A 24,436-nucleotide genomic window follows, 5' to 3' on the forward strand; every position below is an offset into this window, starting at 1 on the left:
CCAATTATATATATATATATATATATATATATATATATATATATATATATATATATAGAAGAAGATATAGTGAAAAGTAGCACACCTTATAAAAAATATCTCTGGTGCAGGCAACCAAATGGACCCTGGTCCCTGGTCCCCAATGTAGAAAGCAAAAAGCGGTTGCAGCACACAAAATAAGTGAAAAAATGGTGGTAGCTTTAATCCATTATAAATACAGATGCAACGTTTCAGCTGCCAGTGCAGCCTTTATCAAGCATGCTTGATAAAGGCTGCACTGGCAGCTGAAACGTTGCATCTGTATTTATAATGGATTAAAGCTACCACCATTTTTTCACTTATTTTGTGTGCTGCAACCGCTTTTTGCTTTATATATATATATATATATATATATATATATATATATATACACACATACAATAACATCCCTCCCCCTCATACAGTTGTGTTTTTAACACTATTACCAGGCCTGTGTCTAACTCTGTCCCATTCAGCGGGGCAGCACTGATGGGTGACGTCCTCCTGCGATGTGCAGCATCCATTCCCCACACTGGGCTGACAAATACTGGCCAATGCATGGCCGGTATTTGTCAGCGTATTGCTGTACCCCCCGCACAAACCGTTTTACCCCTAGGAGCACGTGTACCACTGGTAGAGAACCCCTGATCTAGAGGACAAATACCCACTAACTAAAGACACTTTATTTATTCTCAATTAAAATACCTTATTAAGTATGTTGCGTCCAAACTGCTTATAAAAACACAGTGGCACTAAGGGGTGATATAGTAAAATACCTGAAACTTACTATAGTGTACTCTTCTATAGTATTATTTCTAAGACTTATTCTTATGATGCAAGACTACACAAGCTTTGTGCCTGGTTCTCACCACTATTGCTGGACATCAGCAATCACACTAATGTCTCAAATTAACCCTTTATATGTCACTCTTAATGCCCACTGCAACAACTAAAAGTTGAAATGGCTATTGCCAGTGGGTTCGGTGGAATGATCGTGGCCATTGCAGTACAGTATGATGGTCTTGATCAGTTAAAATGGTGGCTGGAAAGCTTCTCCTCACCTTCATGCCGCTGATCACCACTCTTCTTATACACTCTGCATAATTGTTCATTATAGTATTCTATGTGGATTTAATAAGTGTAAAAAAAAAAAAAAAAAAGTTATAAAAAAAAGTATATTAAATGAATAAATATATTTCATTTGGCTGTGTGAGAATTGTCCATACTATTACAATCTAATGTTATTGAATATTGATCTTGCATAGTGAATGGCGTAAATATATGTAAAAACACCAAAAGCCAGAATAGCTCATTTTTGGTCACGGCATATATCAGAAAATAAATAAATAAATTAAATTAAATTCCATCAAAACAAAATGTGGTACCGATAAAAAGAACAGATCACAACACAATAAAAAAACGCACAAACAGCCGGGTATACAGAATTTTTTTTTTTTATGAGGTCAAAATAGAGCAATTATAAGCATACTTATTGGCCCTCATTTACTATTGAAAACCGGACATGTCGCATTGCACCAGAAATTCTGTCTGCGTCAGAATTCAAAAAACCCCGACTAACTGTCCATTTTGCTAAGAAAACCTGAAAAAGGGGTGTGGCCACTGGGAAAAGGGGGGCGTGTCCTCTGAAAAGGGGCATGTTACTGACATTTTCACAAAAACCCAACGTATTTACTAAGGTTTCCACATAAAATGTGGTGGATTTGAGCTGAGGAAAACCCTACAAATCAGAGCATGTGTAAAAAAAGCAAAATGTAGGGAAAGTGGAAAACGTAGGGAAACCTTAGTAAATACTGTGGAAATAAATTGTAGGGAATTTAAACCATTTACACTCCACTCTTAGTAAATGAGGGCCATTGTCTTAAAAAAAAAAAAAAAATGTTTAAATAGTAAAATAATACAGCACTCATAAAATTTTGAAAATGCTGTAATCGTATAGACTTACAGAACAAAGAGGAAATTTAGATTTTGAAATAAAATGAGTAATGTCATTACAAAGTATTATTGGTCCTGCACAAAACAAGCCTCATATGGCCCAGATGAGTGAAAGAGGTATGCCTTTTTAGAACAAAAGGAGGAAAAAGCAAAAACACAAAAATGTAAATTGTGGTGTCATAAAAGGGTTGAAATGATATGCTTTATATGCGGCATTCCGCATTAGAATTCCACACAGAGATTCTGCAGCAGCAGAGTCCTATTAATATCAGTGGGATTTCTTTTGCACTGTGCACATGGTGGCATTTCCGCAGCAGATGTTTTTGCTGTGAAAATCCTGATTCCGGAGTCCGCAGAAGAAATAGAAATGTCAATTCTTTCTGCGGAGTCCGCACTGAAATGTCTTGCCGCAGTGCTTTGCCATTGGGGCAATGTTTGCACGGAAATGTTTCATGTGGATATTCTCCGGTCTGAACATAGCCTAAGGGCTTGTTCACATGAGCAAATTTCTTTTCAAACTAGCAGCAGATCTACAGCTGCAAGTTGGAAAAGGGGCGGGGTCTCTGTGCACCACACGCAGCAGATTTTTGCCAGCAGAATCTCCGCTGTTTAAAATTTGCCACATACCCTATTGACTTTAATGGGGTCAGAGGCGGATTTTCAACAGCGGAGATTCCGCTGACAAAAATCTGCTGCGGGTAGCACGCGTAGACCCCGCCCCTTTTCAATCTCGCAGGAGATTCGCTGTGAGTTTAAAAATAAATTTGCTCATATGAACAAGCCCTAAGGCTGCAAACAACCTTGATCTCTACAACTACCCAATTTCCCATTTCTCTCCATAGTTATAAGGTTGACTCACAGTGATTGGTTTATAAAAAGTCCCAAGAGATGAAAAATCTTTTTATTTTGATTCTAGTGGGTTTTGGTTTTGGCTAGCTAAAAATTTTGGCTCCCACAAAGCTTGTATGGCTGACATGAAATAGGTTTGTTTTCACAATACAATCAAATATTATACAAGCTGTTCTAATGTCTATTGTAAAAGCATATTCTAATACATTAGTGGCTTCTTTTTTTCCTTCTTTTCATTAACCCCTTAAGGACTCAGGGTTTTTCCGTTTTTGCACTTTCGTTTTTTCCTCCTTACCTTTTAAAAATCATAACTCTTTCAATTTTCCACCTAAAAATCCATATTATGGCTTATTTTTGGCATCACCAATTCTACTTTGCAGTGACATTAGTCATTTTACCCAAAATGCACGGCGAAACGGAAAGAAAAATCATTGTGCGACAAAATCGAAAAAAAAACGCAATTTTGTAATTTTGGGGGCTTCCGTTTCTACGCAGTGCATATTTCAGTAAAAATTACACCTTATCATTATTCTGTAGGTCCATACGGTTAAAATGATACCCTACTTATATAGGTTTGATTTTGTCGCACTTCTGCAAAAATCATAACTATATGCAGGAAAATTTATAAGTTTAAAAATGTCATTTCTGACCCCTATAACTTTTTTATTTTTCCACATACAGGGCGGTGTGAGGGCTAATTTTTGCGCCGTGATCTGAAGTTTTTATCGGTATGATTTTTGTTTTGATCGGACTTTTTGATCACTTTTTATTCATTTTTTTAATGGTATAAAAAGTGACCAAAATACGCTTTTTTGGACTTTGGAATTTTTTTGCGCGTACGCCATTGACCGTGCGGTTTAATTAATGATATATTTTTATAGTTCGGACATTTACGCACGCGGCGATACCACATATGTTTATTTTTTTTATTTTTTTATACAGTTTTATTTTTTTTATGGGAAAAGGGGGGTGATTCAAACTTTTATTAGGGAAGGGGTAAAATGACCTTTATTAACACTTTTTTTTTTACATTTTTTTTGCAGTGTTATAGGTCCCATAGGGACCTATAACACTGCACACACTGAGCTCCTATGCTGATCACTGGCGTGTATTAACACGCCTGTGATCAGCATTATTGGCGCTTGACTGCTCCTGCCTGGATCTCAGGCACGGAGCAGTTATTCGTCGATCGGACACCGAGGAGGCAGGTAAGGGCCCTCCCGGTGTCCGGTCAGCTGTTCGGGACGCCGCGATTTCACTGCGGCGGTCCCGAACAGCCCGACTGAGCAGTCGGGTCACTTTCAGTTTCACTTTAGGAGCGCTGCTTCTAAAAGGTTAATACCGCACATCGCCGCGATCGGCGATGTGTGGTATTAGCCGCGGGTCCCGGCCGTTGATGAGCGCCGGGACCGGCGCGATATGATGCAGGATCGCGGCGCGATCCCGCTTCATATCGCGGGAGCCGGCGCAGGACGTAAATATACATCCTATGTCGTTAAGGGGTTAAAGGGGTACTCCGGTGGAAATCTTTTTTTTTTTTTTTATCAACCGGTGCCAGAAAGTTAAGCAGATTTGTAAATTACTTCTATTAAAAAATCTTAATCCTTCCAGTACTTATTAGCTGCTAAATACTACAGAGGAAATTCTTTTCTTTTTGGAACACAGAGCTGTCTGCTGACATCATGACTACAATGCTCTCTGCTGACACCTCTGTCCATTTTAAGAACTGTCCAGAGTAGGAGAAAATCCCCATAGAAAACTTATGCTGCTCTGGACAGTTCCTAAAAGGGACAGAGATGTCAGCAGAGAGCACTGTGGTCATGATGTCAGCATAGAGCACTGTGTTCCAAAAAGAAAAGAATTTCCTCTGTAGTATTTGGCAGCTAATAAGTACTAGAAGGATTAAGATTTTTTTATAGAAATAATTTACAAATCTGTTTAGCTTTCTGGCACCAGTTGATGAAAAAAAAAAGTTTTCCACCGGAGTACCACTTTAAAGGGGTACACTGACCATAAGATCTCTGATCGCGGGGGTCTTGCCGCTGGGGACCCCTGCAATCTCTCATGCAGACACCCACCTGTGGCAGCTGCACAGCGCTGTTTGCTCCGTGGCTCACGACTACATGGCCGTCCCCTAACGAGTTGTGACATCACAAAACTCCGGCCCCGTAGTCGTGACCCTTCAGACAAGGAGCGAACATCGATCTGTGCAGCTGCCACAGGTGGGTGTCTGCATGAGAGATTGCGGGGGGCCCCAGCGGATGTCTTAGGGCCGGAGTACTCCTTTAAGGTGAATAAAAAATTAGATGAATAGGCAAACGTATGACAAGAACGTTACACATGAAACAATTATTCTTGCCATCATAGCCAGGCACGTTTTCACTTAGTCTTTTTGTTCAAAATAAGTCAAAGCAATATTTTCTCAGCTTTATGTAATAAAGTAAATTGGCTGTCTTCTCTACACAGGGGAAATTAACGATGTTTTTGTGGTATCATTACAGTGGTTTATCCTGACATTGTTCACTTGCAGTTCTTTTTATGTTCAATTGTAGCAAGCACAGGTCAGCAATCAGGAAGATTAATTAAATATTAGACTTTTTTTCACTTTTGAGGCTATAATGAATAGAAATTGTGAATTAGAAATTAACATTTAATAATAAGTGACTTTACAGGAAGAAACACTTATAGGACTCATGAGCTGAACTATCTGTGATCAACATTCATCAAAATAGACAATTAAAGCCTATAATGGCTGGTAAACACTGAAAAGGCATCTCCTCAATCTTTTGTCTGCACTAGCTTTCATAACAGCCCATTGTGAGTGCCCCATCAAGACCTGCATTTCCATCCCCAGACACGGCAGCCCTCGGTATCTTCATGCAAAAGGACCCCTCTGGATGATGGGCTCAGGTTGGAGGCAGACACAGTTCTTACAATATACATGTACACTAAGCCCAACACCCTAAGGTGAGTGTTTTTTTGTTACCTCTTACTCCTCTTATTTCTTTTTGTTACCTCTTTCATCTGTGTTACCGCTGGTAATTGCACCAGTAGGTGCCGTTTTTGTTCATTTTTTTCGTTCTGCATAATTATTAAATTACTGGAACTATTTGTTCTGAATATTATATTATACTTTATCCCCATTTTTATTTATATTTTATTTCATTAGATTTTTATTTTCTTTAATAAATATAAACAAATACTAATTTACCTTGAGGTTTAGTCTGATACCTGTCTGCTCACCACGTACCTGGCGACCACAACTTCCCCCACATACCTGGCTGCCCCCACATACCTGGCTGCCCCCCACATTCAACGCTGCTCCCCAAATACCTGGCTGCCCCCACTCCCCCCATACCTGGCTGCCCCCCACATACCTCGCTGACCCCCACAGAGTACAAGCAATCTTGGTTAATCCACACAAGAGTCCAGCTCACCTCCAATCCCTATTCCGTGCCTGGTTCCTGCACCCAGACAATGCACTATATGAGGAGAGGAAGAAGGAACGATCCAGTGCTAGGAAATCAACTCTGCTTTATTGAAGACAGAAAGAAAAAACATCACACAAGCGATCACAGACCTGAAAAAATATCAGACGTGATTCTGGAACATGCCCGCCATTCTAATGTTTCTTTAGGTGTTTGATCGCTTGTGTGATTTTATCTGTCGACCTTCAATAAAGCCGAGTTGATTTCCTAGCTGATTTCCTACCCCCCACATACCTGGCTGCCTAACCTGGCCCACAAATCTGGCTGCCTTACCTGGCCCACATATCTGACTGCCTAACCTGGCCCACATACCTGGCTGCCTAACTACCTATACCTACATATCCAGCAGCCTAACTACCTACCTACATACATGGCTACCTAACTACATACCTGGTTATAAAACTGCGTTCATACCTGACTACCTAACTACCTAGCAAGCTACCTGTATACCTACATACCTGGATACCTAAATACATACCTACCTACATACCTAGCTACCTAACTACATAGTTAGCTACCTACCTGCCCTTTTCTGTGCAGGACACTAAGGAGGGCATTTTAACAGTTTTGGGCCTATAGATGGCGAGATTGTGTTGAGGAGGGCACTGGAAAAATGCAGAGACTAACATGTTAGTCCCACAGATGATGTCATGAGATGAGTTTTGGATGGAAGACGTCTTCATGGTGGTCTAATCCAGATGGAGGAGAAAAGGAAAGGGGATGCAGCCGATCAGAAAAGAAGTCTGTGAGTTCCCTAGGTGTAGTTGTAATTTCTTATATGGTATATATATCCTGTGTACAAATGGTATCTACCTCTATATGATCTTGTATAAAATCACTTATATGGTATACAGATCTGTGTACATCTGGTATCTACCTCTATATGGTACTTTACATAATCACTTATGTGGTATACAGAGCCTGTGAACAGCTGGTATCTACCGCCATATTGTCCTGTATGTACTCAATAATACAGTATACAGATCCTGTGTACAGATGATATGTACCACTATATGGGCACTGCATGGGGGAATACTGCTCTGTGTATAGTGGTTTTATTCAGTACAGTATAATGGTATTATTAGTTATTGTGTGGTGGTATTTATTTCTTCCTTGTATACCGGTATTATTGGTCATGGAAATTATCTTTCCTATATGTGTTTCATATACACTGCTGAAAAAATAAAGGGAACCCTAAGATAACACATCTTAGACCTGAATGAATGAACTAATCATATGAAATTATTTTGTCTTTACATAGTAAATGTGCTGACAACAAAGTCCCACAAAAATGATCAATGGAAATCTAATTTATCAACCTATGGAGGTCTGGATATGGAGTCACACTGAAAATCAAAGTGGAAAAACACAATACAGGCTGATCCAACTTAGATGTAATGTCCTTAAAACTAGTCAAAATGAGGCTCAGTAGTGTGAGTGGCCTCCATGTGCCCGTATGGCCTCCTTACAATGCCTGGGCATGCTCCTAATGAGGTGGCGGATGGTCTCCTGAGGGATGTCCTCCCAGACCTGGACTAAAGCATCTGTAAACTCCCGGACAGTCTGTGGTGCAACGTGGCGTTCGTGGATGGAGCAAGACATGATGTCCCAGATGTGCTCAATCGAATTCGGGTCTGGGGAATGGGCAGGATAGTCCATAGCACCAATTCCTTCCTCTTGCAGGAATTGCTGACACACTCTAGCCACATTAGGTCTAGCATTGTCTTGCATTAGGAGGAACCCAGGGCCAATCCCACCAGCATATCGTCTACCACAAGGGGTCTGAGGATCTCATCTCGGTACCCAATGACAGTCAGGCGAGCTCTGGCAAGCACATGGAGGGCTGTGCAGCCCCCCAAAGAAATGCCACCCCACACCATTACTGACCCACTGCCAAACCAGTCATGCTGGAGGATGTTGTAGGCAGCAGAACGTTCTCCACAACATCTCCAGACTCTGTCACGTCTGTCACATGTGCTCAGTGTGAACCTGCTTTCATCTGTGAAGAGCACAGGGCGCCAGTGGTAAATTTGGTAAATCTTGGTGTTCCCCGGCAAATGCCAAAGGTCCTGTACGGTGTTGGTCTGTAAGAAAAAATCCCCACCTGTGGACCTCGGGCCCTCATACCACCCTCATGGAGTCTGTTTCTGACCGTTTGAGTGGACACATGCACATTTGTGCTCTGCTGGAGGTCATTTTGCAGGGCTCTGGCAGTGCTTCTCCTTGCACAAAGGCAGAGGTAGTGGTCCTGCTGCTGGGTTGTTGCCCTCCTATGGCCTCCTCCACCTCTCCTGATGTATTGGCCTGTCTCCTGGTAGTGTCTCCATGCTCTGGACACTACGCTGACAGACACAGCAAACCTTGCCACAGCTCGCATTGATGTGCCATTCTGGATGAGCTGGACTACCTGAGCCACTTGTGTGGATTGTAGACTCAGTCTTATGCTACCACTGTAGTGAAAGCACTGCCAGCATTCAAAAGTGACCAAAACATCAGCCAGGAAGCATAGGAACTGAGAAGTGGTCTGTGGTCACCACCTGCAGAACTACTCCTTTATTGGGGGTGTCTTGCTAATTGCCTATCATTTCCACTTGTTGTCTATTCCATTTGCACAACAGCATGTGAAATTGATTGTCAATCAGTGTTGGTTCCCGAGTGGACAGTGGGATTTCACAGAAGTGTGATTGACTTGGAGTTACATTGTGTTGTTTAAGTGTACCCTTTATTTTTTTGAGCAGTGTACATATAATTCTATTTTATTTTGTGTGTAGGGGTGGGGCATGAGGAGAGATTTAGGTGGGATAGGGGCATGACAGAGGTGGGGACGGGGGGGGGGGGGAGTCTCACAGGGGGCCCTTGCTTTATTTGATCTGGGGGCACTGAGTGTTGTCAGTCTGCTCCTGGTTACTAATGCAATGTCACTAGTGAAATACAAAAATAATGCCACATAAGTCATGGAGAATCAAAGCAAGAGAGTGGCAGTAGTTGGTAAGTGAAGGTAAAAATCCATTGTGACTGACTTGGCATCACCCAAACTCCCACTTTTTACTATAAAAAGCATATTTTAGTGTTCATCCTTCTACATGTGTATATCCTATTGCATTGCAGGTAAACAATGATTAATTGAACCAAAGTAGAGCATCCACAGGGAACATTATTATCTGTGCAAACCTTTCATTGTAATTAACATTTTAATGAATGTAAAAATCCTGAAACAGTAAATATAATGAGTTGTATTTTCACAACCTGAAGCATTAAATTGACTTTATTTACTCATATGTCAAATCGTAATTGACTATAAATTTGCCACGTTGTTGGTATCAGACGCATTCAAGTAGAAAAGAGTTGGGAAGTTATGGCTATGAAGCCATTCTTTCATTTTAATATCACTTTTCTCATTGTTCCAGTCCTTAACCCTTAGCTGCTTATAAATGATTTTCAAAAAGGTGTAAATTTAGACTAGGCAGTCTAAAATTGTGCCAGATATTAAAAAGTGGCTTAGGCTTTTTGAAATTCTGGTGCTTCTTACACTGTCTACTATAAGGCTTCAGCGCCTATTTTCTAGGCTTTCATCACTTTTTGGTCCCATCTTAAGTCACGCCTCCTTAAAAAAAAAGTGATGTATGTGGTGTAAACAGGGTAAAAATTTGGCACAAAGTATTTAATAATGTGACCCATGCCACTCATGAAATTTGTCACAATTTATACACCCCCCCCCCCCCCCCAAAAAAAAATAAAAAAATAAATGTGTTTACTCCACATTGTCAAGAGTCATGTAGCTGAATAGCATCAGATTGTTGGCAGAACGTTCTGTTTACTATGTAAATATCCTTCTTGGAAATTAATAACTTTGCAAATGAAATTATTGAACTGCAAGGAGGGAAGCAATTAAAATGTAATAGTGTCCACTCCTAACTATAGGCAATTAGGTAATAGGCGGATGGAAGATGTCAGCACTTATCATAATCTGTAAAGTACAGAACAAGGGTACATTCTCACTACGTTTGTGAGATCCGGCTCCCAGATCCGGCTGGGAAATTTCAAAACCAGGCTCCCGTATCAGAGGTGGACCCAGCCCACATCTCATTAATTTGACTCCGGTTGGATCATTTGTGCCCATTATCTAGTTTTGTTGCTGAACTAAAAACTGTAGCATGCCACAAAACTGAAAATGGGGCAAAAATTTGCCGACCGTAGTCACTACCTGACTCCGGTTGGCTTTTTTAAACGAGTGTGATTCAGTGCCAATCCAGCTGGGATATGAGGCACACGGTTTTGAATTTTCCCAGCCAGATCCGGCAGCTGGATCTCAAAAACAAAATGTGAATGCACCCTAAGCAACCTGGCCCTGTAGCAAAATTGCCCAGATTCACGTATTAAAGGGGTACTCCAGCGATTAGACATCTTATCCCCTATCCAAAGGATAGGGGATAAGATGCCTGATCGCGGAGGTCCCGCCACTGGGGACCCCCGTGTTCTTGCACGCAGCACCCCAGTTAAAATCAGTCCCCGGAGCATGTTCGCTCTGGGTCTGATTACCGGCGACCACGGGGCAGGCGGCGTGTGATGTCTCACCTCCACCCCTGTGTGACGTCACTCTCTGCCCCTCAATGTAAGACTATGGGAGGGGGCGTGACTCCCGCAGGACCCCTCCGATCAGCACCGGAGTACCCCTTTAAAGGGAAACTGACCGGCTGTTCACCCGCACTAAACCCAAAACACTGGCTTGTACTGTGGGTGAACAGGAGTATGCCTGCCCATCATATGCATATTCATTTTTCTTAACTCTCACATCCTAGTGATCTGAAAGTGAAGAATAATAAATATGTATAAGATGGAAGGACATGGCATGGCATAGAGTATAAAGCCAAGGAAGCTTGGCAATCTGTCTCCCGCCTCCATTGCTCACTAAAGAGTTTCAGCAATATACCAATGGTGGGCATATCTTCTTAATGGCTGCGCCAATTTTAGTAAGTTATACCTCTTTGTAATTCTGTTCACCAGCAATATACCCCGTACATTGGGTTTAGTACTAGTGAACAGCCTGTAAGTTTCTCTTTAATGCAAAAGTAAAAAAAAAAGCGGATGTTAAAGTAAACTGAAAATGTTACTTTACTCAGAAAAGGTACTGTAGCTAAATGGTTTCAAAACATACATACATTTTAGTTAAGGCAAAGTTCAAATGTTTATAAGCTGCTGCTTAGTGATTTTCAATTCTTGGTCACACTTCATACTTTCCTTCTGACAATTGTTTTCCCCACAGTTACTGGCAGTGTGTCCTATTCACAAGGAAACTGCGCTCAGGCCAATTGGCATTCTCATACAACATGGAAATTAGGAGAAGAAACTCACAACTACTTTAGAATGCATGAAAATACACTATTTTTTATTACTTCTGCTTCTACTTGGTGTTAATAAACTTTTGAAGAACCCGTGTACTATCGATACTTTTTGGTGAAATTGTTACCCAAGTGGTTTTCTAGACTGGGTGAATTATTATTACAGTATTGCTTTCCCTATAACATGATACCTCACACATAGCACCTCCTACATAATTCATCCCTGCAAGCATCCCCAATCTAGACTGTTTTCTTTAGCCACTAGCAATATGGCTCCCCCTGCCATGATGTGCCCACAAACAGATGTCATCCACTACAACCCCAGAGTGAAACTACTGTCACCATATTGTGATATTTAACATAAGATTATAAGTTTTTTTCAGCAAACAGCTACATAAACCATAACCCAAATGGCCATGGTGTGCTATGCTATTTGCTTAACATGTCTTCCATAGTTTTACCATGTGCTACCAAATAATGTTGAGCATTGAATAACCATTTTATGCATTAAGTTAACATGCCAAAGATATCACTTACTACATCTGTAAGTACAGTTTTTCATATTCACATCACCGCAGATTCATGCCAACAACACTGATAACAAACATGTTGATGCTTTTTCACAGCTTGGTACACTTTGTGCACACCTATATAACATAAAGGTGACAAGATATCCAAAGTCTAGAACATAATGAGGGACATTTATCAATGTTTGCTTATGTATTCTTTTTTTTAGTAATTTTTTCCTTACTTTTTTTTTTGCTTATGTGTGACTTATTTATCAATTGGTTTCAGCCTGTTGATAATTTTCTTTCACGTAAGCAATTTTTCCTTTTTTTACTTTGGTAGTAGCTTTTTCTTCTCCATGTTTGAGCTGGAGTAAATTTAGTCAATTTGTAACCCTGTTGTGACTTATTTTTTGCGCAGTTGCGACTGTCGCAGTTAATAAATACCTGACTACCCATAGTCCATTTTAAAATTATTACTACGTAGTTAATTTTTGGAAAACTTGCTTTTCTCGCTTTCCAGGCAAAATGTTGCACGAAAAATCACGTAGTCGCAGTTGCGACAATTTTGTGACAATTATAGTAAAGAAAACCTGACTAAACCCCTTGATAAATGTCCATAAATGTGCCCAATACACTTCTTTATGACATGTCAAAAAAACATTTGTATCAGTCATTTTTGCTATTTTGTAATATAACTTTTTCTGGACTAAGACAACACCCTTTAATACATTTGTAAATATTGCTGCTAACATCACCTACATTTTTGTTATTATTTGATTAGAGTATAATATTGTTTGCCCTTTCCCTTGCATGGTGTTTTGTACAAACAAAAATTATGCATATATTGATATTTCAGTCATATTTGTGATCATCTTTTTCCAGAATTAATTTTAAACTTAAAACAATAAGTGTGTAAAATTAGACTTTGATTTCAACCTTTCTTCTTTTATAACAACATGTGAGGCTTCTTTTACAGTTATTTTGATCCATAGCTTTTTCTTTTGGAGTGTCTTTCTCCTTTGTAAATCTAGGCTGTACTAGAACCTACATCTCTGTCATGATTCTGCCATCGGTTATATGCTTGATAGATGAGGAATACTTTTAAGCACAGCTTGATTTGATCAATGTGTAATTTCACTTGGCATCTGATATAATGATATGAAAGAAATGTTTCATATCCCTAAATATAGTGCTCATTAATATTCCCTTGAAACTTCAAACAATAAAATCTGCCATATTACATAATGCTCCAAGGATTGCTAGGCCCATTATCAATTTACAAAATGGTTTTATCAGTTAAAGGGGTACTCCACTGGAAACATCTTATCCCCAAAGGATAAGGGATAAGATGAAAGATTGCGGGGGTCCTGCCACTGGTGATACCCGCAATCTTTGATGTGGCACCCCTGTCATTAGGTGCATGGAGCGAATTCCTCTCTGTGCCCACTGACTGGTGATGCCCCCTCATGCCACACCCCCTCAATACATGTCTATGGGAGGAGTTGCGACTGCTATGTACTAGCCATCATGCCCCTTGCCATAGACATGAATGAAGGGGGAGTGGCGTGATGTCACGAACGAGGAAGCTGCAAGCTTCCATGTTCCAGATGCCGCAGGTGTCGGCCTGGAAATAGCGGGGTCCCCAGCTACGGGACCCCCGCAATCTAATATCTTATCCCCTATCCTTTGATGTTTCCAATGGAGTACCCCTTCAAGTGAGACAGTGACAGGAAAGGTCTTCGGGGATCACTATATTTTTCCGAGTTACCTGTTGTATGTAGCTATTAGATTTAAGGAAGTGCATATCCCATCCAGGGGAAGCTGAATAAGATATGGAGAATCCAGGTAATACTTAAAATACTTGGTGTGACTAAGCTTGCTATAGAATTTTATCCTGTATCGGGCCTAGATTTTTATGGGATGAATGGCAGGTATGCTAGTGGGGCCTTTCCTCCCCTTTCTGGGGCCAGTCCAAATTGTAAGGTTGGCCCGAAGTCAGCACAAGTTCTGAGGCAATTAATACTAGGCTTAAAAAAGGTGTAGCCAAGTTTGCACTGTGGGAGGCTGTGAAGGACCTCTGATGAGAGTTGGAGTCCTGAGGATGATAGCCTCATAAAGGCAACATATACCTTGTGTGAGTAACACATTTTTGGTCATTGTTGTGTTGAATTGCTGATAGCAAGGGAAGTATATATATATATATATATATATATATATATATATATATATATATGCATAGTTAGTGCTGGACATGCATAATTTACTTTAGTTTATGCTTGAGTGTTTTGGTACAGAAAAAATAAAAACAGGAGAAGCCTTGTTTAAATATTACTTCTCCCTGTCTCTGACAGTTTTTTATTTTTATTTTTTATTTTTTTGCTGCTATTGGACTGGTTCTATGGAGCTTATCTTCCACAATTACTATACTGTTTAAGGGTAGTGCATCAGTTTTGCACAAATCTACAATTCATTATCTCTAGATGACAGAGTATTTGTTATCTTTAGATAACAGAGTATGTGTTTTTAGATAATTTTTGACACCGATTTGTGGCTTATGATTTTTTCCTCCTCACCTCCAACTTTTTCATTTTTCCACTGACAAAGTTGTATTAGGGCTTATTTTTGTGTGAAAAGGTGTACTTTTCATTGGTACACTTTGTTTTAGCATATAATGTATCACAAAAGCCAGAATAAAATTGTATGTGGTGTAAAATTTAAAAGATTTTGTAATTGCGCAATTTTGTCACAATACAGTAAAACTGGCATGCTAGCATTATAGTATGGGTCATAATAAGTCCAATGATAACAAACTTGGATACTTCTTGTTTTATTACTTAAAAAAAAAATAGAACGAAAATAAATCTGTTCTGACCCCTATTTTTTTTTTTATTACACCTACTGAGCTGTGTTAGGGAATGAGCTGTCATTTTTAACAGTAAAACTTATGTAGTTCTATTTTTTTTTTTCAGTTTGTATTATATGTTTTCTTGGATGTGATAAAAAATCAGTAAAATTCAGGATCAGGAATGTAATAATTTAATAGTTTGGACAAACACGACCGCAGTGATACCAATTATGACTGGCATTAAATAGTTAAATGCTGTAATTGCCATTGATTGTGGTTTTTAACCATTTAAATTATGGCCATCATAGTGATTGTAGACATATGCCAGTCACGGTGTGGACCTGACTTTCAAGACTGCGACAAATCCCCTTACCGTCCATTGACATATGGGTACATCAAGGGTAGAGAACGGATTAATAAATTAATTTATAAAACTCTCTATCCAATGTCATAACTTTCTACTGATACTTTGAGTGGCCAGCTTCAAATTCCCTAAAATCGATCCAAAAGTACCATGCAGGTCTATGGGACTTCTGACAATGCCATACCATGACTTCTGTAGTTCTGGCCAAGTCTCAGGTTCACCAGTTGCCGGGAGATTTAAACAGATTTCCAGCTATCAGTTCCTCAGCAGAGTTAAGCTTTAAGGCTACAGCAAAATATTTCTCAACAGGGCATTACAACTCAGAATGGATATGTGTTATGTTATGCGCTCCGGCCGCACACGCTGGCTGTGAGCACATGGACCCGTTACCTGCTGCTGCCGGCGGGGCTGGGATTCGCATCTCCTGCCCCCGCCTCTGCCTCTCTGCTCCGGCTGTGAGATTTAAAGGGCCGGTGCACCCATTAGTGAAGTGACACCTATGGCTCATTGATAAATTCCTCCACCACCCACACTTCTCTGCTGGATCTTTGTTGCCCTAGTGCAAAGCGTTCCTGAGAGTTGCCTTGCTGTGTATCATATTCTTTACTCCGTGACTTGACCTTGCTCCTTTGCCACCTGCCTACGGACCACTTGCTATGTTCCTGACTAATCAACTGTGTCGCCAGCCCTGACCCTCTGCTATCCTGACCGCGAGTTGCCTTATCCCACCTGTGTCCCAAATCTCCTCCTCCGCCTGTGTGGTCTGAGGGCTTCAAGGGGTACTCCACCCCTAGACATCTTATCCCCTATCCAAATGATAGGGGATAAGATGTCTGATCGCGGGGGTCCGTCATGCCCCCTCCCATAGACTTGCATTGGGGGAAACGGGGCGTTACGTCACACGGGGTCGGAGTCGTGATGTCACAAACTTCTGTTCCCGTGGACGGGACCCAGATCCTCCAGCGCTTACGGACAAGAAACAGGTAGGTGCCGCATGCTATATTGCGGGGGTCCCCAGCAGCAGGACCCCCGCAATCAGACATCTTATCCCCTATCCTTTGGATAGGGGATAAGATGTCTAGGAGTGGAGTACCCCTTTAAATTTTACTTTAGATCACTTTATATTTTTCTTCAATAACACAATAATAAAACCCAGCAGTAGCTTGTACATTTTTATGGAATATCTGAATGAATTATTAACAAAACAAGATGAGCTAATAAATTTGACATTAAACTGGAAAAACATTTTATTATAGACCAAGTTATACTGAGGTGTTTACTATCATCAAATCCTCTTTAGTAGATTACCTTTATATAAACATCCTATTAATATGGAAAGAAAAACTTCTTTAAATTTGTAAGCATTGCAATATAGTCATTTCCTTTATGTTTCTTTTGAAAACATCAAAACGGTAAGACATTCTGATGAGGTAATCGATACAAACAACCTCTGCGGAGAGATATTTATTTCTGTTTTGTGCAAGATAAGCAGTATACTTCTTTCTATTGATTTAAATTGAATAATAGCCAGTGAAATAAAAAGGTTTTTAGTGTCTCTTAAAAGGCTTTAACACCTGAAGCAAATATCAAGAAAAAACACAGTTTGTCAAGTTGACTGAGAGCCACGTCACATTTGGCATCCTTTTTAAAAGTAAAAAAATTTTTTTTTCAAACAAATCTGTTACTGTATCTAGGTTTTTAGTGCTACTTTGCTACTCATATTTTCTAAAATGTTAAGATTGCAATATTAAGAAGCTGGGAGAATGCTATAAAGTTTCCTACACCAGAACTGGATGCCCGGCCATGGGCCTGATTGGCTCATCATGGCATCCTATGGAGGAACATATGACGTGCACGTCACTCCTCTTCCTCCTCTGTGCCCAGTGTTACGCTACGGAGGAAGCAGAGTGACGTGTATGTCATATGCTGCTCCATAGGATGCCATGATGCGATCGGGAGAACGGGACAGCGGAGTGGCAACACCCAAGGACAGCCGCAGGTGAGCTGTCTACAAGAGGAGGAGGGGGGGTCCTGCTGTCTACAAGAGGAGGAGGGGGGTCCTGCTGTCTACAAGAGGAGGAGGAGGGTGTCCTGCTGTCTATAAGGTGGGGGGGCCTGCTGTCTATAAGGGGGGTCCTGCTGTCTATAAGGTGGGGGGCCTTCTGTCTATAAGGCGGGTGGTCCTGCTGTCTATAAGGCAGGGGGCCTGCTGTCTATAAGGGGGGCCTGCTGTCTATAAGGGGGGCTGCTCTCTCCAAGGGGGGGCCTGCTCCCTACAAGGGGGGACCCTGCTGTCTACAAGGGGGGACAAGAGGAAATGCTGTCTACAAGGGGGGGCTACTGTCTACAAAGTGGGGGGGCCTGCTGTCTACAAGGGGGGCCCTGCTGTCTACAAGGGGGGGAACTGTCTACAAGGGTGTGTGTGCTATCTACAAGGGTGGGTCCCTGTCTACAAGAAGGGGGCCCACTGTCTACAAGGGGGGGCTGCTGTTTGTAAGGGGGACAAGAGGGAGCACTGTCTACAAGGGGGGCTGTTGTCTACAAGGGGGGGCTGCGGTCTACAGGGGTAGGGCTGCGGTCTACATGGGGGCTGCTACTAATGTCTACAACTATCTATACTACCTACAAGGGCATACTACCTACTATTAAAGGCAATCTTACAGCAGAGTCACCTGCACTAACTTGAATTTATAGGTAGATAGTGCAGGTGACCCGGTTTCTATTTCTGCTCACCATGTGAACATCAGCGCAATCACTCCGGAGACATCGGTCTCACCGCCAATGCAAATTCCCTGTTCTTTCCAATGGAGAAGAGAGAAATCTTGGCTCATACTACAGCAGCCACCTCCATTGTACACAACAAGGAACCCATATATCATACGGTAAGCAGTGCCAGAAACCAGGTCAACCTGGTATCAGATTCCCTTTAAAATAAAAGTACTCATACTTGGTATTGGCGAGTACTAGAATTAAAGTATCGGTACTCGTACTCGGTCTTAAAAAAATAGTATCGGGACATCCCTACCGGTAACGCTGACATCTCATGCTGCTGCAACGGCCAAGTAAGAAAGACAATGCTGAGGGATTGTAGACAGGTAAAAAATAATGATATTTATATTTTTTCTTTGTACCTAAGTTATTCTTTATTGGTAATAGAGTTTACTAGCTTTACCCAACTCTTCACATCAAATGAACCATACTTAGTAAAAAAAAATATGGGGGAGATTTATCAAAACATGTCCAGAGGAAAAGTTGCTGAGTTGCCCTTACCAATCAGATTGCTTCTTTCATTTTTGAAAAGGCCTTTGAAAAAGGAAAGAAGTGATCTGATTGATTGGTTGCTATGGGCAATTCAGCTACTTTTCCTCTGGACAGGTTTTGATAAATCTCCCCATATATATATATATATATATATATATATATATATATATATATATATGAAACAATCTAGTATTTCCTAGAATACAGAACCATGATACTGATGCTGTGTTACAGATTACAGATAGAGAATTTTTTTTATTATAAGAGATAAAAGAATAGACATATTTAGTATATTTGCCCCTGGCAAATTATAAAAATTATATCTTACAATGATAAGTTTCCTATGACATTATCACAACCCTATCTATTATACTGTTCCAATCCATTTGCCCTATGTATTTTATGTATTCTTCTATATTTTGAGGAACAAATTGAAATTTTACAGAATTTCTCCTTCAACTGCTTCAAACCACTACCACCATTGTCATGCCATTCCTTAAAATCTTGCAATTTATTTCTATTAGCAAAATAAACAGTGTCCCAAACCAGTATATAATGAATCAAGAATAAAATAAACACCAATATTGTTTCCAAAGTTATTGAAGTACTATAAACTTTTATCTTCTTAACTTTTAGACAATCTTTTGATTTTATTAGTTTTCCCTCGCGGGATCGCCGTTGGTAAAAAGGGGACCCCCCTACCCCTGTAGATTCCTTGATCAGGACTGATCACAGCATTTATGGGGTTAATGCTGCGAAGACCGGCGCAATCCCGGTCTGGGCAGCTGCAGCGGGACCCCGACTGTGCAGCACATGGTTCTGAACAGGATATTGCTAGGATGTATGCATATGTCCAGTTGCACTAAAATGTTAGCAACTGGGGCAAATGCATAAGTCCTAGGGCGGCAAGGGGTTAAGGTCAATTCTCTAATATACAATTGCTTAATATTTAATTTTGATTAATTACTATTTAGGCCCAAGAACTTTCCAAAGTTTTGAATTACAGAAACCATTTCTCTTACATGTAACTGTAATTTCACAATAGAGATATGTAAAAAGTTTTCATCTGTAGAGGTCTGGGTGCTACCACCCCCACAGTCATTAGAACTATTAGGCAGAAGCATGCAGCTGGATGCTGTATTTCCAACTGTCCTGTGCTCATGGGCTCCAAAAACTTAAAGGAGTACTCCACTGCCCCAGCATCAGGAACATTTTGTTGTGGACACTGGGTGCGGGTTGCAGGGTTCAAGATGTCACAGTAACGCCCCCTGTGACATCACTCCACGCTCCCTCAATGCAGCCACCATGCTCCCTCCCATAGACTTGTATTGAGGGGGCGTGGTGTGACATCACGAGAGGCATGGCCGTGACATCACCACTCCCAAAGCACACACCCAGCATTCGGAACGAAATGTTCCATGCGCTGGGTCAGTGGAGTACCCCTTTAAGTGCTCAGTCTTACACTTCTCACGGATGGTTCTAAAGGGGTACTGCGGTGGAAAACTTTTTTTTTTTAAATCGACTGGTATCAGAAAGTTAAACAGATTTGTAAATTGCTTCTGTTAAAAAATCTTAATCCGGAGAAGGTCATTGGTCACCCAATCCCGGAGATGGACTGGACGACTGCTCTTGCCTGGTGTCATACCCCCTCTATTTACTTTAGAGCCCAGGAAATTAATTATAAGATACTATCGAGATAGTATTGGGTCCCGGCTTTACTGGCCACCATGTACCCAGGGTCCTCTGACCTGTGCTCCACATCTGGCTTATCTGACCATCCCTGTCGACCTTCTGGTCCAGAGTGATTGATATCGTCAAACGCATAACCACGGTGAGCCTCCAGCGCAGGCCCGAACTCTTATTGCTTTCCATACTGCCCTCATCAATCCCCAAGGCCTCCACACGCTTAATCACATTTATGCTCCTAGCGGCTAGGACGGTAATCCCAAGACTTTGGAAATCGCACACCGCCCCCTCTATTTCAGCATGGTTGCAGGAGATCTCGCGACTCCACAGAATGGAGGAGTATCTGGCAGAATCCCCCAGACAAATAGCTAAATGTAGCCTGATTTGGTCGCCCTGGATGACTTTTGCGTCTTCCAAGGACTACAAACGTCTATACCTTGCCAATTGATGCTGTCCCGAAGTCATCCCTCTCCCCAGCGACCCCAATGACATGATCTTTGCACACTCTACCTCCCTGACTGCTCCCCACCTTCTCCTATCACTTGCCGTGAAACCGCAGGATGTCATACCCCCTCTATTTACTTTAGAGCCCAGGAAATTAATTATAAGATACTATCGAGATAGTATTGGGTCCCGGCTTTACTGGCCACCATGTACCAGGGTCCTCTGACCTGTGCTCCACATCTGGCTTATCTGACCATCCCTGTCGACCTTCTGGTCCAGAGTGATTGATATCGTCAAACGCATAACCACGGTGAGCCTCCAGCGCAGGCCCGAACTCTTATTGCTTTCCATACTGCCCTCATCAATCCCCAAGGCCTCCACACGCTTAATCACATTTATGCTCCTAGCGGCTAGGACGGTAATCCCAAGACTTTGGAAATCGCACACCGCCCCCTCTATTTCAGCATGGTTGCAGGAGATCTCGCGACTCCACAGAATGGAGGAGTATCTGGCAGAATCCCCCAGACAAATAGCTAAATGTAGCCTGATTTGGTCGCCCTGGATGACTTTTGCGTCTTCCAAGGACTACAAACGTCTATACCTTGCCAATTGATGCTGTCCCGAAGTCATCCCTCTCCCCAGCGACCCCAATGACATGATCTTTGCACACTCTACCTCCCTGACTGCTCCCCACCTTCTCCTATCACTTGCCGTGAAACCGCAGGATGTCGAGGGGGCTCCCAGACGTGTTCGGACCGCTTGGTAAGTCCTATCTCCTGCGCCCTGGGTCCTTTCCTCTTTCCTCTCACAACTTCTTCTTCCTTTTCTTTTCTTTTATTTCTTTCTTCTTTTCTTTCTTCCTCTTCCTTCTATTACTCTTATTTTTTTACCCCTTCCCATTATATTGTATTAGGTTATGTCGAGACATGTAGCCCATTCACAAAGACGGTCACATAGGCATCTGCAGACATTTGGCCACTCGACCCTGAAGACATTGAACACTACCTGTTGCCATACTTTTCTCTTCCCTACTCATTTTCAGTATAACAGATCACAGGGTTCCCCACTTACTGTTATAGAACCTTACATTCAGAAATGTTAAATGTCTGGTTCCATGGCTGCTACTGTTGTATGAGTTCTTGACACTCTTTTCTATTTAACTTGATCATTGTATGTAACCTGTTATATCCTTAAAACTGAATAAAACCTTTCATTGGAAAAAAAAATCTTAATCCTTCCAGTCATTTTTAGTGGCTGTATACTACAGAGGAAATGATTTTCTTTTTGGATTTCTCTTCTGTCATGACCACAGTGCTCTCTGCTGACCTCTGCTGTCCATTTTAGGAACTGTCCAGAGCATCATATGTTTTCTATGGGGATTTTTTCCTGCTCTGGACATTTACTAAAATGGCAGCAGTGTGGTTGTGACAGAAGAGAAATCCAAAAAGAAAAGCATTTCCTCTGTAGTATACAGCTGCTAATAAATACTGTAAGGATTAAGATTTTTTAATAGAAGTAATTTACAAATCTGTTTAACTTTCTGGAACCAGTTGATTTACATTTAAAAAAATATATGTTTTCCACTGGAGTACCCCTTTAAGGCTATGTTAACATTGCATAATACAGGTATATTTTTCTTATGCATGTTTTTTCATCCATAATTGAATTGCTGATTTTAACAGTATACTAAGCGATATCATAAACAACTTTTGTGTAGACTTAAAAGTTTTGCCAAGACTTTTGTTTCAAAGACAAAAAGAAAAAACATGTCATCCAACAAAAAGTGCTTCATAGCTTCAAGGAATGTCACAATTCAGTGGTATAGGATCGGCATTCTTTAGCTTTTATAACATGAATAATTTTACATGACAGGTTAAATACTTACAGCTTGAAAATATGAGTGGGCACGAATGCTCATCCATGGGAAAGTTGTGCAGTTGTAATTGACATTCAGCGTTGATTGTGAGCCTAGAAAGAGATTATGTATCACTCTACTAATAGAAAAATAAACATTATGAAACTCTTACCTGCTAAAATTTGTGAAGAATGAGAGACACAAAATTCTCAAATCCTTTAATTAATTTTCAATAGAAAAAAAAATTAAAAACATCAATACTACATGCATTGTATTCTAGTCACATATTTAGCAATTTGAGAAATCTGATTTATCCCATTGTACATGTGGTTCTGAAGTAGCTGTCATAAAGGCACATTTGTATTAGTGAGCTGGTCATAAGTCATTAAAAGGGGCCACAACTTTGCTGCCCAATCAGTATTTCACTGGCTTGACTGAAAGTTGGACTTGTTTTTGTTTACTATGTGCTATGTGTTATGTTTTGTTTAGGACAATGGACAACTAATTGATCTTTGGAGTCATTACCCAACTTCAATAACAAGTCCTAATGTGATTGGATTTTGTCACATCCAAAATGTTGAATGAATAGGTTTCTACTATAAAATAACCCAAAAATTTCACGTAAGGTTTATGGTCAGTACCATAGCACTAACTAAATAAATTTGATAGGATATGCCAAAAAAGTCCCTTCTCTGGGATTTACACCTATAATGAGATTGCAGGTCTCTGATCCCCTCCAGCCTCTCCAGATTACAGCCACTGGAGGTGGTTGGGGAGCAAATGCAATCTTAAAGGGGTACTACAGTTAATCCTTCCAGTACTTAGCTGCTGCATGCTCCAGAGGAAGTTCTTTTCTCTTTGAATTTTTTTTCTGTCTGACCACAGTGCTCTCTGCTGAAACCTCTGTCCATGTCAGGAACTGTACAGAGCAGAATAGATTTGCTATGGGGATTTCATCCTGCTTTGGACAGTTCCTGACATGAACAGAGGTGTCAGGTAGCACTGTGGTCAGACTGAAAAGAACAACACAACTTCCGGTGGAGCATACAGCAGCTGATAAGTACTGGAAGGATTAAGATTTTTAAATAAAAGTAATTTACAAATCTGTTAAATTCTCTGACACCAATTGATTTAAAAATTGTTTTCCACCGGAGTACCCCTTTAATGTGAAACTCTATGGGAGTTACATAAACTGCATAAAACAGCCTGTTCATCTGTTTTCCGGTTCCTGACCACCTCTGCCTGTTGCAAGGAAACTGAGGGTCCATTGATCTTGAGATTGCTATGAATCGGAAATTTAGGACCCTCATCTGTTGGACATTCATGGTATACCCCTTTAATAGCAACTGTATGCAGCACCAAAAAAATGAAGCTCTAAATGCATATTTAAAAAAAATAAAATAAAAAATAACAGCAAACATCATTGTAGCAAAAATCTACATAATTCTTAAAGGAAATCTGATATCAGATTTTACCATGTATAACCATGGGCAATGCGTTATATATGGTACAATCATCTTCTTTATTACCATTACTTGGAGACGTTCCTGTTGACAGAAATGGTGAAGATATTAACTTTGAAAGGTATCCTCCGCCGGCCCGTAAGTAGTCCCTTGGGTGAAAAGTCATCCTCTATTAGTCCATCTGCTCCAGCTGTAATCATGCCCACTCATGTTCACTAAGCATATGGAGCAGAGTGATGATGCGGGCCGTGCCTGGGCTTACAATGATACTGAGGGTTTGTGGTTACAGCCTGAGCAGACAGGACTAGAAGAGTATGGCTCCCTGTCCAGGGGATTACTGACGGGGACACCTTTCAAAGTTA

General features: G+C 40.9%; 1 protein-coding gene across 3 annotated transcripts in view; it reads right to left on the reverse strand.

Annotated features, from left to right (window-relative positions):
- Window positions 1-24,436, reverse strand: part of GABRG3 (gamma-aminobutyric acid type A receptor subunit gamma3) — a 656,700-nt gene that overhangs the window by 281,116 nt on the left and 351,148 nt on the right. For all 3 annotated transcript variants that reach the window (XM_056555892.1, XM_056555893.1, XM_056555894.1), the window contains one exon: window positions 22,642-22,724. In XM_056555892.1, coding sequence (XP_056411867.1) covers window positions 22,642-22,724 — 83 coding nt within the window. The remainder of the gene's footprint in view (window positions 1-22,641; window positions 22,725-24,436) is intronic.

This window comes from Hyla sarda, chromosome 2 (assembly GCF_029499605.1).
Source record: "Hyla sarda isolate aHylSar1 chromosome 2, aHylSar1.hap1, whole genome shotgun sequence".
Taxonomy (NCBI): Eukaryota; Metazoa; Chordata; class Amphibia; order Anura; family Hylidae; genus Hyla; species Hyla sarda.